This window comes from Epinephelus moara, chromosome 3 (genome assembly GCF_006386435.1).
Source record: "Epinephelus moara isolate mb chromosome 3, YSFRI_EMoa_1.0, whole genome shotgun sequence".
NCBI lineage: Eukaryota > Metazoa > Chordata > Actinopteri > Perciformes > Serranidae > Epinephelus > Epinephelus moara.
The window spans coordinates 2,037,866-2,052,671 of record NC_065508.1 but is presented as its reverse complement, the minus strand read 5'-3'; the positions used below and the strand labels follow the sequence as shown (position 1 = coordinate 2,052,671).

Genomic DNA, 14,806 nt, shown 5'->3' with positions numbered 1-14,806 from the left:
TGTCGTCAAAAACCATGAAAAAACGTCATAGTATAGCATGTCGTCAAAAACCATGAAAAAACATCATAGTATAGCGTATCGTCAAAAACCATGAAAAAACGTCATAGCACAGCGTATTGTCAAAAACCATAAAAAAAATCATAGTATAGCGTATCGTCAAAAACCATGAAAAAAAGTCATAGTATAGCATGTCGTCAAAAACCATGAAAAAACGTCATAGTATAGCATGTCGTCAAAAACTACAAAAAAACGTCATAGTACGTTAGTGTCGGTGGATGAGAGACTGTGGGCGGAGCATATTGAACATCACTGTCTACATGTCTATATGTTAGAACTTACATGTTCATGCTGCTCAACACATGTATTGATAAAGTATTGGCTTCTTACTCTCTAAGGTTTAATGTCACTTACAGTAACGAGTGTAGCTGCTGTCAACTCGAGTCATTTTCGAGTCATCTTCACTTTGTTTCCACCGCGGCCGCTCAGCTGTTCACCGGTTACAGTGTTGTGTAGGCTTGTGTGTGTGTGTGTGTGTGTGTGTGGAGGAGTTCAGCGCCGGCACAAAAGAACCGTTAGCGCTCATCAATACTACGGTCTTTGATAATTTAGCCCCGGGACTAATTTCGTACCGGGTTTCGGTACCCATCCTTAATAAAAACACAAATGAAGTGAAGCTTGTAGAAATTAAAGAAAGTTTGCAGCGGCTGCCCGTGGCAGGAAGTGCGGAACGCTGCATATGTGTATTCCACCGATCAGCGTTCTTCAGCACACAGCCCCGCCCCTCAAAAATTCCGGGTAATCTGAAAAATCCTTCCCCCCTGCTAGGTACTTTTTCAGGGAAAGTTTGGGGTTGAGGCAAAGTTTTATCCCCGGCTAATTTCGGTGGAAACACGCCGAGGTTTTTCAAAATCCTGGGTAAATGAGAAAAGTTCCTGGAAAAGGGGCTTATGTCGTTAAAATACATTAAAAACATCATAGTGTCGTATGTCCGTACAGAAAATAATAGTGTTGTACTCCGTGAATATCATGAAACGTCATAGTTCAATATGTTGTTAAAAAATATCAAAATCATTGTATCGTTTATTGTTAAAATGTCATAAAAAAGAATAGTTTGTATGTGGCTAAAACACTCATAGTATGTTGTGGAAAAAGACATAGGGTAGTACGTCATCAAAAAATCATAAAAAGTGTTGGTATAGCATGTCGTTAAAAATGATGAAAAAAAAGTCATAGTATAGTTTGATGTAAAAAAAAAGTCATTATTTAGTATTTCATAAACGTTACTGATCAGCATCACTCAGTCAGTGAACACAAACAGTCCTTTTCATGTGACGTCATATCTAGGAGTTTATGGATAATACACAGCCATTACAGTGAATCACAGCAGCGTGTTGTTGTTGGTCCCGTCAGGCTGCAGAAGGCTCAGGAGGAGCAGCTCTGCGTTCAGGTGGAGAAGGTGAAGGTGGAGGAGGAGCTGAGGAGCGAGATCAACTCGGCCAAACAGGAAGCTCAGCGGCTCCAAGAGCTCCGAGAAGGAACTGAGAATGAGAGGAGCCGACAGAAATACGCTGAGGAGGAGCTGGAACAGGTAGACAGGCGTCAGGTGGTTGGCAGGTGTGGCTTCGATAATCAGCCGTCACTGGGCACTCATGTTCGTAAAGACTCACCTCTGTGTGTCTATACATGGAAGGTCCGTATGGCGCTGAAGAAGGCGGAGAGGGAGCTGGAGTCACGGGCTCACTGGGCTCCACCTGAGGCTCTGCAGAAGTGGCTGCAGCTGACGCACGAGGTGGAGGTTCAGTACTACAACATCAAGAAGCAGAGCGCAGAGAGGCAGCTGCTGCAGGCCAGAGAGGGGGTGAGGACAGCAACACACACACGCTTGATGATGATGATGAAGATGATGATGATGATGATATCCGATGTGGTGCTTTAGGCAGAGAAGATCAAGAAGAAGAGGAGCTCTCTGTTTGGAACGTTTCATGTAGCTCACAGCTCCTCGCTGGACGACGTCGACCACAAGATTCTCTCTGCCAAGTGAGTCACCTTTGACCTTTAAATAAATGACAAGACATGACTTAAACTTCTTCTTCATCATCATCACAGTTGAAGTTCAAACGCACAAATATTCAAGTCACTGAGCACATATGTAAAAAAAAAAAGTCATAGTATGTCCTAAAAAATGTCATGGTATAGTATGTCGGTATAATAAAGTCATAGGATAGTTTTTCGTAAAGAAGTCATAGTGTAGTATGTCCTGCAAAAGTCATAGTATGCTGTAAAAAAAGTCATAAAAAGTTATAGTATAGTATGTTGTGGAAAAAGTCATAATTTAGTTGTCTTAAAACAGTCAATGTAAAAAAAAGTCATTAAAAGTTATAGTATGTCATTAAAAAAGACATTTTGTTTGTTGTACAGAAGTCATAATATATAGTTTAAAAGTTATAAAAAGTTGGTATGTATAGTAAACTGTAAAATAATGCTGTTATATAGTCATAGTATAGTATGTCATAAAAAATAATCTATAGTATTGAATGTTGGAAAAAAGTTTTAAAGTTATCATATATTATGTTATAAAAAGGTCATAGTATGTCCTAAAAATGTCATGGTATAGTCTGTTGTTGGGGAAAAAAAACCCTCATAAAAAGTTATAGTCTAGTCTGCTGTAAAAAAAAAAAAAAAAAAAAAAAAAAAGGTCATAGACCGGTATGTCACAAAAAAAGTCACAGTAAAGTATTTTGGAGGAAATTCATGAGAAGTGAATGAAAAGTATGTCATAAAAAAGTCGTAGTATTGTAAGTTGTAAAAAAGTTATAAAAAAATTATAGTATGCTGGGAAAAAAGTAATAGTGTAGTGTGTCATGAAAAATTCAGTAAAGTAAGTCGTAAAAAGACCTAATATGTTATGTCATAAATGTTTTTTTTAAAGTTTTGAATGTTGGAAAAAAGTTTTACTGAGTCATATTATGTCCAAAAAATTGTATGGTATAGTATGTCATTGAAAAAAACACTTGTTGTCTAGTCTGCTCTTAAAAAGTCATAGTACAGTATATGGTAAAAAACTCAGTATGTTAAGTTGTAAAAACAGTTATAGTGTAAAAAAGTCATTAAAAGTTATGGTATGTCATAAAAAAGTCACAATATAGTATTTATATTTTATGTCAAAAGCTATGCCATAAAAGTCAAAGTATTGTGTAGTGTTAAAAAAGTCAGTCTATTATGTCATAAAAAAAAGTTATACCATAGTTTATCGTAAAAAAAAAAAAAGAATTGTAAAAAAAAAAAAAAAAAAAAGTCACTTGTAGTATAGTATGTTGTACAAAAGTCATAGTATAGTATGTCTTAAAAAAAGTCAGTATAGTAAGTCGTAAAAGAAATTCATAGTACTGAATGTTGGAAATAAGTTTTTAAGTTATAGTATAATTTTAAAAAGTCATCGTATGTCCTAAAAAATGTCACGGTAGAGTATGTCGTTAAAAAAAGTCATAGTATAGTAAGTCGTTAAAAAGTCAGAATAGATAGGGGTAAAAAAAAAAAAAAGTATCAAAATAGTGTCGTAAAAAAGTCATAGAATAGTAAGTCGTAAAAAAAGTCAGCATATTAAGTCATGAAAAAGTCAGAATAGTAAGTCGTAAAAACGTCATAGTATAGTAAGTTGTGAAAAAAGTTAATCAATAGTTAGTCATGAAAAAAGTATAGTGAGGCCTGAAAAAGTCACAGGATAGTAAGTTGTAAGAAAATCATAGTATAATAAGTTGTAAAAAAGTCAGAATAGTAAGTCGTGAAAAAGTCATAGAAAATTAAGTTGTAAAAAAAGCATTGAAAATAAGTCATAAAAAGTCATAGTATAGTAAGTCGTGAAAAAGTCATAGAATAGCAAGTCATGAAAAGTCATAAAATAGTAAGTCTTGAAAAAGTCATAGTATAGTAAGTCATAAAACTTATAGTAGGTCCTAAAAGTCATAGAACAGTAAGTCGTGGAAAAAAGGCATTGAAAAGTAAGTCATAAAAGACGTCATAGCATAGTAAGTTCTAAAAACGTTATAGTAAAGTAAGTCGTGAAAAAGTCATTGTATAGTAAGTTGTAAGTCATAAAAAAGGCATTGAAAAGTAAGTTGTGAAAAAGTCATTAAGTCATAAAATAGTCATAGAATAGTAAGTTGTGAAAAGGTCATTGTATCATATGTCATTAAAAAAAACTGATCTCTGTAAATTGTAAAAAGTAATTAAAAGTTATTGTATGCTGTAAAATAGTCCTAGTGTAATGTCGTAAAAGTTATAATACAGTACAGCTGGAAAAAAAATTCATAGTATAGCGTAGTGAGTTAAAAAGCCACGCGTGTACATTTTGTTTCATTGACTCTTTCCCTTCCTGTATTCAGTGGTAGAAAGTAACTGTGTGTTTACTCGTGTACTGTCCTTACAATGTACGTACACTTTCAAAGTAATCTTAATTCACTCTAGTATGTCTGTCACATCTCAGAGGTTTCACTGCAGCACATTTATCTGACAGATTCCTTCATTTTGACATTCAAAGACAAACACTTTGACTCTGTGAGGTGCACTTGGTAAATTCGGAAGGGTTCTTACTGTCCGAGGTTCCTCCTGTTAACCCCGCCCCTCAGACAGGCCCTGGCCGAGGTGACGGCGGCGCTGCGGGAGAAGCTTCATCGCTGGCAGCAGATCGAGTGTCTGACGGGTTTCTGCCTGGTCAATAACCCTGGCCTGGGAGCGCTAGCTGCCGCCCTCAACCTGGACCCGTCTTTCCTCGGCCTGAGACCTCCCACCCCTCAGCACCTCCTCCTCTCCGATGACCTTGACGACATGGACGAGGACATCCTGTCTCCAGGGACGCTGCAGTGTGAGTACACAAGATGTCTGGTTAATCAACATCTGGAAACTTAAGTCAGCATGAACCTTAAATTTATATTTCTCCTCTTTAATTTAATCTGAACTAAACAGTGTGTTTATCACAGCCTGATACATCTGTGACACGTCTGTGACACATGTGGCATGTCTTTAACACGTCTGTGACACATATGACACTTCTGTAACACGTCTGTGACACATGACATGTCTAACACGTCTGTGACACGTGACACGTCTGTAACACGTCTGTGACACATGACACGTATGTAACACGTCTGTGACACATATGACACGTATGTAACATGTCTGTGACACGTCTGTAACACGTCTGTGACACATGACACGTCTGTGACACATATGACACGTCTGTAACACGTCTGTGACACATATGACACGTCTGTGACACATATGACACGTCTGTAACACATCTGTGACACATATGACACGTCTGTAACACGTCTGTGACACATATGACATGTCTGTGACACATATGACACGTCTGTAACACGTCTGTGACACATATGACATGTCTGTAACGTCTGTGACACATATGACACGTCTGTGACATATGACACGTCTGCAACATGTCTGTGACACATATGACACGTCTGTAACACGTCTGTGACACATATGACACGTCTGTAACACGTCTGTGACATGTGACACGTTTTTAACACGTCTGACACATATGACACGTCTGTAACACGTCTGTGACACATATGACACGTCTTTAACACGTCTGTGACACATATGACACGTCTGTAACACGTCTGTGACACATGACATGTCTGTAACACGTCTGTGACACATATGACACGTCTGTAACACGCCTGTGACACATATGACACATATGACATGTCTGTAACACATCTGTGACACACATGACATGTCTGTAACACGTCTGTGACACATATGACATGTCTGTAACACGTCTGTGACACATGACATGTCTGTAACACGTCTGTGACACATATGACACGTCTGTCACACGTCTGTGACACACATGACACGTCTGTAACACATCTGTGACACATATGACATGTCTGTAAAACGTCTGTGACACATGTCTGTAACACGTCTGTGATACATATGACATGTCTGTAATAGTGTTGCACGGTGTACCGGTACTAAAATAGTACCGTGGTACTAGAGTATTCCAAACGGTACTATACTGCATTTGGAAAATACCGGTACTTTTTAAATTGATTCAATTCATTCATTTATTTAATTCATCTATGCACACAAACGCCTTTCTTGTTCCTATTGGAGCACAGATTGCGCAAGTGGTGTGTATGACAACACCTGTATCAACATTCGCAGCTGGCATACGTGAAAAAAGACAAGAGAAAGTCTGCCTCACAAAGGGAGACAACACAAGACAACACCAACTTGGTGAAACATTTGAGCAACCAAACTGTGACGTCTGTACCGAGGTACGTACCAAACCATGATTTGTTGGTACCGTTACACCCCTACTATTTATTGTTCTAAAGGTTTGTATCCAAAAGGACTTTTCCTTAGGAAAAGTACAGAAGAGTATCGAAAAGTATCGAAATTCATATTGGTACCGAAACAAAGATTTTGGTATTGTGACAACACTAGTCTGTAACACGTCTGTGACACATGACATGTCTGTAACATGTCTGTGACACACATGACATGTCTAACAGGTCTGTGACACATATGACATGTCTGTAACACGTCTGTGACACATGACATGTCTGTGACACATGTGATACATGTGTGATGCAGATGTGACGCAGATGTGACACATCTGTGACATGTCTGTGACACAGAGCCCCACTGGTATGAATGACTTGTAGTATTGTGTTTTTAAGGTCCATATCACCAGTGTGACATCTGTAAACAAAAAAATACAATGCAAAGCAAATACATGTAGCTGATTAAAACTTACAGTGTCGGACTCGCCGTCGCTTGTTATTGTAAAAGTATAATGTTGCCTGTTGCCCGCGAACTTTGAGTCTGGGGCGGAGGGGCAGGGGAAGATATTTATCGCCACTGGTTTTAATTTGGACTGCAGTGCTCATTTTAAATGTTCCCTGTCAGTGTTCCTGTCATGTTTCTTTTAGTATGTACTTAAAGTAAAGGTCTATGAGTTCTGTGTGTTTATTAGACTCAACAAATCCAATATGTGGCGTCAAAAAAAAGTCAAATCGATTCTGCTGAAGATGTAAATCTTTTAAAACCCCTCACAGATACGTAGTAACATCAGTGGAGCTCTGTGGACCAGAGGAACGTTGACTCTGGAGATATTTCAGTCTCAGACTTCAGAGATTCAGTCGGACTTTAAAGTAAAACTAAATCTCTGTGGAACTGTCCTTTTAATCCAACGACAGCGCCACTAATCACATCAGGTTTCTTACAGAGGCTCAGAGGGGACAAACTGTGCAAGAGTTACCTGACCCATCTTCTCTCAGCTCACCTGAGGTCCGCTCGCTGTCTCCATCCCCTCCTCTGATTGGTTACTCTTTTCTTGGCATCTCTTTCTTGGTTGGCTCCCTCCAGACGCAGCATGGCAGATGGACCGGCGAGTGAGCGACCTCTGGCCCCTGAGCAGCATCGCAGACACCCAGTCACCATGGAAACACTCCGGTTGGCCCCTCCTTCCTTCAGCCTCCCGCTCTCTGATTGGTTCATACCTCTGAATGATTGACGAGATCCCACAATAATATATAACATCAATTCTTTTATATGTAATTTCGATTTGTAGTTATTTTCATTACTGAACAAAATCATCAAGTTTTCCATTAAATTCAGTTTTACTATGTTTTTTGTGTTTTATTTTTCTATTGCTCAACTCTCAGAGGAAAACTTTAATTTTCAGAAAACACTAAAGAGCTGAATTTTTCAATACATTCAATGGCTTGATTTTGAAGCAGCAGTTTTAAAAAATGATTCTACTTTTTTGACATCTTCCCAATTTACAAGAATCAACAGCAAAAAAAGCTGAAGTGAAAAAAGCTTCTCACTTTCAGAGGTAAAAATCAACCAGAAGGCAGCGTTCACATGAACATTTGCAATAAAGTCAGAGTCCAGACAACGTGAAAATATCGCAGTCTCGTATTTCAAGAGTAGACTGAAATTAACAGTTAAAATTCATTTAAGTATTTTATGATAAAATTTGAACATCTAATGATAAATTGAAGCCCATCAGAACAGTTCACAGCATTAACGTCAGCTAACAGACGCTCAGCTGATGAAACTTAATGACCTAACTGTCTGTGAATATGACGGACAGCAGGTGTTCATGTGAACGCATCCTCACCTGTGCAGCTTCACCCTCCTCTTCCTCCACCTCCCTCCCTCCATCTGGCCAGATCAGATGTTTTCCAGAAGAATCTCCTCCTCGTCTTCCTCTTCTCACCTTTTCACCCTCTGACGACCTGGAACACTCACCACTACTTTAACAACAGTTAACCTGCTTCTCCTCTTCTCACTAACGTCCACTTACAGGTCTGCAGCAGCTAAAAGCACAAAGTAAATGTTTTCTTCTTATTTCAGCTTCGACACAAGTCACATCATACGGCTGAATGTTTTGATTCCAAAACACCACAGATCCACAGAAAGACAAAATGTGTCTTATTTCTTAATTTCATGACTCCAACAATACTCAACTGGAAAACTTTAATTTCATAGCTGTTTTTCTTTCATGATATTTGGCAGCTGTTGTCACATTTAAAAACAAAAAATAGTGGATTTCACGTTTTGGAGTCACATTCACCCGCACTCAGAAACTCTGACTGAATGAATATTCTGCTCTTGAAAACACTGAGTCACTACTGTCGTGATAAAAAAAAAAGCTTGTATGTCTTAGAAGAAACTTTTCAGAGGTTAATTAATGTAAACTTGTTAAAGATCTGACTTTTAGATTAAACTTACCAGTTTTATAAGTGGTCTGGATTTAGAATTGAGGGGCTTTACTAGTTTCCAAGATTTAGAGTTCAAAACTTTTTTGCATTTCTGGATATATTGTTTACAAGTTTAAGGAGTGGTCTGAGTTTAGAGTTTACTTTTTTTTTTTTTTTTTTTTTTAAGGCAAGTTTTCAAAATTTAAAGTTTACAAGTTTTCAGGATTTAGAGTTAATGCATTTTAGGGGTGGTTTCCGAGTTTTTGAATGGTCAGAATTTAAAGTGTATGCATTTTATAAATTTTCAGGACTGTAAGTTTGCAACTTTGACCACTGGTCAAAAGTTAGTTTTCAGGATTAAGAGTTTTACCAGTTTTGGGGATTTTGAGGTTACAAGTTTCCTAAGTGGTCAGAATTTAGAATTGACAGGGTTTTCTGTTGTTGTTGTTGTTGTTGTTGTTGTTTTTGAGGGTTTGTTATTTATTTTTATTTTTTGGGTTTATGCATTTTAGCAGTATTCAGGATTTAAAATTTATGAGTTTGGTCAGTTGAGATTGGTTTTTGAAAAATTAATTAAAACTGATTTCACGTTTATTTATATTAAGCCCAGATTTGTTGGGTGCAGCTGAAGTCGATTTTAACTAGTTTGTACAAACTTACAACATGCATCTATGTTTTTTTTATTTTTTTTATAAACACTGAATTTAGGCTGCATCTAAACGCACCTGACCACTGAAGGTGAAAAACGTAAAAACCTTAAATATCTGATGCTGTCTCACAAACTGAGTTTCCTCAAAAGCAAAATGGCCTCATTTTGTTGTCACAGCTGAAATTGCTCTTTATCACGTGTAGCACCTTTTCTCTTCAGACACCCGTAACTCTTCATTCTGAATCTGAACTTCCTGTGCTTCTGGTTTTCAAAATAAAACTCAGTCTAACTCCTCCTCCTCCTCCCTCTCCTGCAGCTCAGAGTCTGATGCCCCTGCGACCGAGGATAGGAGACCCCGCTCTGACATTCAGCTCTCAGAGGTTGGTTGAAGGGCGGGGCTTATCGCAACAGGAAGGGCGTGGCCTGTTCACGCCATCCCGTCCTCCCAGCGGCCGGCAAAATCGCAGCCGCTCCATTGGCCAGCTGGAGTTCCTCCCTGTGCCCTCCCCCTCTCTGTCGTCCTCCCTGTCTCACCCCTCCATCGGCCCCGCCTCCCCTCCTCACCCCCCTGTCATCTCATTCTGTCCGCCCCCTCCTCCCCCCAACTCCACCTCCTCCTCTTCCTCTTCCTACACTGAAGGTGCTGCTCACTTCTCTGCTCTGCTCTTCCGGTCTTCTTACTTCCACTCTCTGGAGGCGTGCAGCCTCCCGCCTGCAGGGGGCGCTGCGACGGGTCGGGGGCAGCGCTGTCGCTCTGGCAGCTTCGGGTATCTTCCTCTGCACGGCTGTTTTACACTCTACTCATGTACTAACGAGACAGAAAAAAAATCAGTGGGCCTCAACACTGAAACATTCGTACGCAAAGATTCGATCTAAACTTTAGCGTCGATTTAATTTAGAGTTTGTAAGACTCTGCATCGTTTTATAAACAAATAGGAACATTTTGAGTAATTAACAAACTTTATTGTCGTTAAAACAGTAAAATTAGGATTAGAATTGACGATTTATAAAGGGTCAGGATTTTCAGTTTACCACTTCAGTATTTAGAGTTTACGACTTTTGCGAGTTAATAATTTAGTTTGAGGTTTACAAGTTGTCAGGATTTAAAATTTTTAAACTTTTGCAAGACGTCAGGATTTAGAGTTACGATTTTAACGAGTTGTCAGGATTAGGGATTGATCACAGGTTTGCTTGACCACTGTGGCGTGGACCACTTTTTGTCTTTTTAATTTATTATTCAGTTTTTACAAACAAATTTTTACGAGAAAAAAATAAAACATTTGTGACTGAGGCCTAACGTCCGCCACACCGCAGCTTTGTCTCTAATCTTCATTTGTTCTTGCTGAATGTTTTCTCTCCTGCTGTTTTATCTGACCTTAAAATCAAACTTTAATTTTCAAATTCTATTAATGATTTTTATTGTTTGTTCATGTTGCTGTGAAAGTATTCAAATCTTTTAACAGATGTGCCAACAGAGCTTGATTAATTTAGAGTTTACAATGTGTCAGGTTTTGATGTCCATCTTTTTGACATTACAATGAAACGTTAGCTTCTGCCATCATTACTGTCTCTCTGTTTCTTTTAGGGACATCATGAACCGCTCAGACTCTGACTCCTCCCTCCCTCTTTCTCACGGCGAATCACGAAGCTTGTACGGCTCCAAGCCCTTCCTCCTTTCATCCAGGCTCCACCCCCTGCAGGGCTCCGGGGTCGGTGGAGGAGGAGGAGCAGGAGGAGGAGTAGGAGGCCTGGAGAAGAGCTCCAGTCTGGGAGAGCTGAGGGGCAGCCCTGCTGGCACCCTCGCCTCGTCCTGCTCCACCCGCTCCCTCTGCGTCACGTCCGACGCCGCCACCGACGTCCCAGCCATCTTCTCATCTTCCACCTCGTCCAGCTCTTCTAACAGCGGTCGGGGGACAGGCATCCAGCTCCCGACCAGGCGGAGCCCATTGGAGGAGGACGGAGGTGAGGAGAGCGAATCGTCCGGCAGCCGCAGGAGAAACGCTTTTAATAAGATCTTTAAGAAGAAGCAGGGACGCCACTGAACGCCGCTGCGTCTGAACTCAGACAAAACTCACACACCTGCTTCTGTCCGCTACTGACTCATGACGAGACCTTCATCTTCATCACAATGAGATCCTCACCTTCATTGTGATGTAGGAACCAAACTGTCGCTCACAGGGAACATGTTTTTTTTTTTAACGCTTCACTCAGGCATTTTTTATATCAACCTTTTCTGCCAAATGATTTTATTTTTCTGTCAGACTGAGAAAAGATCAGATTTTTGGACTCACCGAGGGAAAACATACGACGCTCCTCACAACGCCCAGGGGACACGGAGACGAACGATTCCTACAAAGACACAAACCAAAGAAGAAGAACAAGAGGACGACTGACGACAGTGAAAATAGATAATTTGTACTTTTACTTCCTGTTTAGTTTTTCAGAGAAATTTTGATGAAGAGATTTAAAACTTAAATAGACCCTTTTAAGGCCGATATCACGATGACATCATGTTATCAGCTGGAGGTGCAGCTGCCTCTCCCCCACAGGGCTGTAGGCTCCATAGGAGTGTTAAAATGTGTTTGTCTTGTTGTGTTATTGGGAGCCAGAATAGAAGGAGTCATGGCTCAAAACCAGCCGCCACTGCCCGTCAACAAAAACAAAGACAACTATGGTTAAATGTGATAAGACCAAAGGACTGGACGGAGGCCATCATCAAAAATGCTCACATGTGCAGCGCACACTTCATATCAGGTTAGGGAAAAAGTATTTCCTGTTGTAGGGATGAATAAGGTTATGTGTATTAAGGGTTATCATGTCCACCTCATCAGAAACTGGGGAGGGATTAAGAGGAATATTGGATTTCTCTGGAACGCTAACTTTTTAGCACATTAGCTAACGTTAGCTTCCATAGCAAAACAAACAAGTGTGGTCCTCCTTTGTAAGATTGGCTTCCTGTGACATCATCCATCCACTGAGTGAGAGCATACGGGTCGGCCAGTCTGGTCCCGTTGGTCAGTGTTTACTTATTCAAGTAACACTGGCGGTCCCGGAGAGTGAGTGACCTGACATGGTGCGTTGGTAAATTCAGTCTGACGCTCTACACTAAAATGAGAGCCCTGTTGGTGGAAGAAACGGAGCGTTATATTTCTACATGAATGAACCAACGGTTAAGTTAATCACACATTCACTCCGCTCGGCGCTCTGCTGCTCCGTCTCCACAGACAGAGTGTCCAGAGTGCGCTCTGCCACTCTGAGAGTGCGCTGCTCTGGATAACCCAACGCTACATTCAGACAGCGCTCCCAATTTATCAACGCTCCAGTTTGTGTCAGAGTGCGCTCCCACACTCAGAATGAGTGTTTCTGAACGCACCACTCACATCATCTTCCTCCATCGTCTAAAACAAGACAACACAACTTGTTAGCTAGCGCTAGCTAATGTCTGTGGAGAACTGTTTTGCCTCCAGCTAAGCCCCGCTAATTGAACAGGTCTGCCATATAGTACGCCAAAAAAGATTTAGTAAGTCTAAATACAGAGTATGTCAAATGTTATGTTCTACTACATCCGGCTGTATTTTACAGTGTGTAAGCCAGCGTGCTTTACTGGCTGTTCTGACCCACAATCCTCTGCACAGAGGACGATATGTCACATCAACTGAGCCGCAAACAGATGACAGCTCATTGACAGCTGTCATCTGTTAAAGTGAATAAAATAATAAATATATTTATTATATATTATATTATATATTATATAAATATTACAAACATCTAAAGGACATAACAATAAAAAATAACAGTGACAGAGAACTGCAGGTGTAATTTCACTGTCACAAATATAATCTGTTAGCATCTGCAATCTGAGCAGTTATAACTTTAAATTTAAACTACACGTCACAAAGTAATAACAGCAGAGCTCTGCAGGTTGATCTTCGTCTCTGGCGAACTCTGTAAGTGGTGTTTGCTATATAAAAACAAGAGGGTCAGAGTTCAGGGCATAACGTTATGAGACAGTCGTACGTCCAGACTGTGTTCATGAAACAGTACGTACGTTTTAAAGGCAGCTGCAGTAACGACTGAAAGTAAAAAGAAAGAGTATGCGATTCAGAACGCAGCTGTTACTGCCTCCTTTGTTTATGTTTGTCAGATGCATGATGGGAACTCACATGGTCGTCTGTAAATGCCTTGTTTTGTTTCATATGTATATATCAGAGTGAAGTTTATCTTGAGTTTCAGTTTTTATTTTGGTGCATGGTGGAAAAAATCTGATGGTTTTATATCTGATAGTTTCATTTTGTCACTTTGAGATTCAACTATTCATCGATCACCAGAAAATTAATCTGCAATCATTCAGATAATTTATGGTTTTAGTCAATTTTTAAGCAAAAATGCCAACGTTCTTTGTTTCCAGCGTCTCCAGTATTATCATTTACTGATTTTTAGTTTTATCTGAATTTGAACATTTTGTTGTTTTGTGTTGGTCGGACAAAACAAGAGACATCTGAAGAAATAAAAAGTGTTTTTCACTCTTTCCTGACATTTCACAGACGAAACAATGAAGCTATTAATTTAGAAAATAACCAGAAGATTAATCAATAATGAAAATTATTGTTATTTTAGCCCTAATTTTATTTAGCCAAAGTTTGAAGGCCAGGAGAAACCAAACCGACATAAAAGATCTAGTAGCAACGAATCGCCTCATGTCACCTGTGTTTTGACCAAAAGGCCGCCCTTGAACAGGCCGAAAAGAGTATTACCAACAGCCAACCAGCACGTACATTTTGGGCCTGCGTGACTGGAAATAACTCTGCTCACCAGCAGTCATATGTAATTGTCATTCAAAAAGGGAAACAGACAACAGGACGGATTCAAGATGCCAGTAACACAAACAATTACAAAATGTTTTTGCTAAAGAGCTCATAAAAACTAATATAACAACCAGGGCTGCTCCCTAACAGTCGACCAAATGTTAGACGACCAGAAAGGTCATTAGTCGGCAAAATTTCAGTGGTCACCTAGTCGCAGAAAAAACAAAAATAAATGTGAAACTGTATTAGGAGCTGCGCCTTGTCAGAATAAATCTAAACCTATATGACTGGACCATGTGAGAGTTTACTTTGAAAGGACAGACACAGGAAGTGTCCACGCTCAGCAGTCAGACAGGAGTCAGGTTAAAGGGACATTTCGGTTTATTTCAACCTGTCTCCTATCGTCCTAAATTTGGTTCAAGTGACTAGTGACATACCGATAATAGTTAGCATGTTAGCCGTTAGCCTAGATACAGCCGTAGCATCAGACCTGTTAAAACGTAAGTGAACGGGCAACCTTCAAGTGCAAAGTTAGTCCACTAAACAAGTTTTTTTTCCACAAAGACCGCCTCATATCGTTAGGATAAATGTCAGAGAACATATAGAAAACGACA

General features: G+C 39.8%; 1 protein-coding gene across 8 annotated transcripts in view; it reads left to right on the top strand.

The window, feature by feature from the left end:
• The window catches only part of LOC126386816 (stromal interaction molecule 1-like), a 188,498-nt gene that overhangs the window by 35,022 nt on the left and 138,670 nt on the right, over positions 1 to 14,806 (top strand). For 2 of the 8 annotated variants that reach the window (XM_050039457.1, XM_050039448.1), the window contains 7 exons: positions 1,411 to 1,588; positions 1,691 to 1,858; positions 1,937 to 2,037; positions 4,626 to 4,861; positions 7,396 to 7,482; positions 9,704 to 9,767; positions 10,973 to 13,923. In XM_050039457.1, coding sequence (XP_049895414.1) covers positions 1,411 to 1,588; positions 1,691 to 1,858; positions 1,937 to 2,037; positions 4,626 to 4,861; positions 7,396 to 7,482; positions 9,704 to 9,767; positions 10,973 to 11,429 — 1,291 coding nt within the window. In that variant the 3' untranslated portion in view covers positions 11,430 to 13,923. Of the gene's footprint in view, positions 1 to 1,410; positions 1,859 to 1,936; positions 2,038 to 4,625; positions 4,862 to 7,395; positions 7,483 to 9,703; positions 9,768 to 10,972; positions 13,924 to 14,806 lie in introns of those variants that run through there. The other 6 variants (XM_050039471.1, XM_050039462.1, XM_050039427.1 and 3 more) reach the window with 4 other exon arrangements.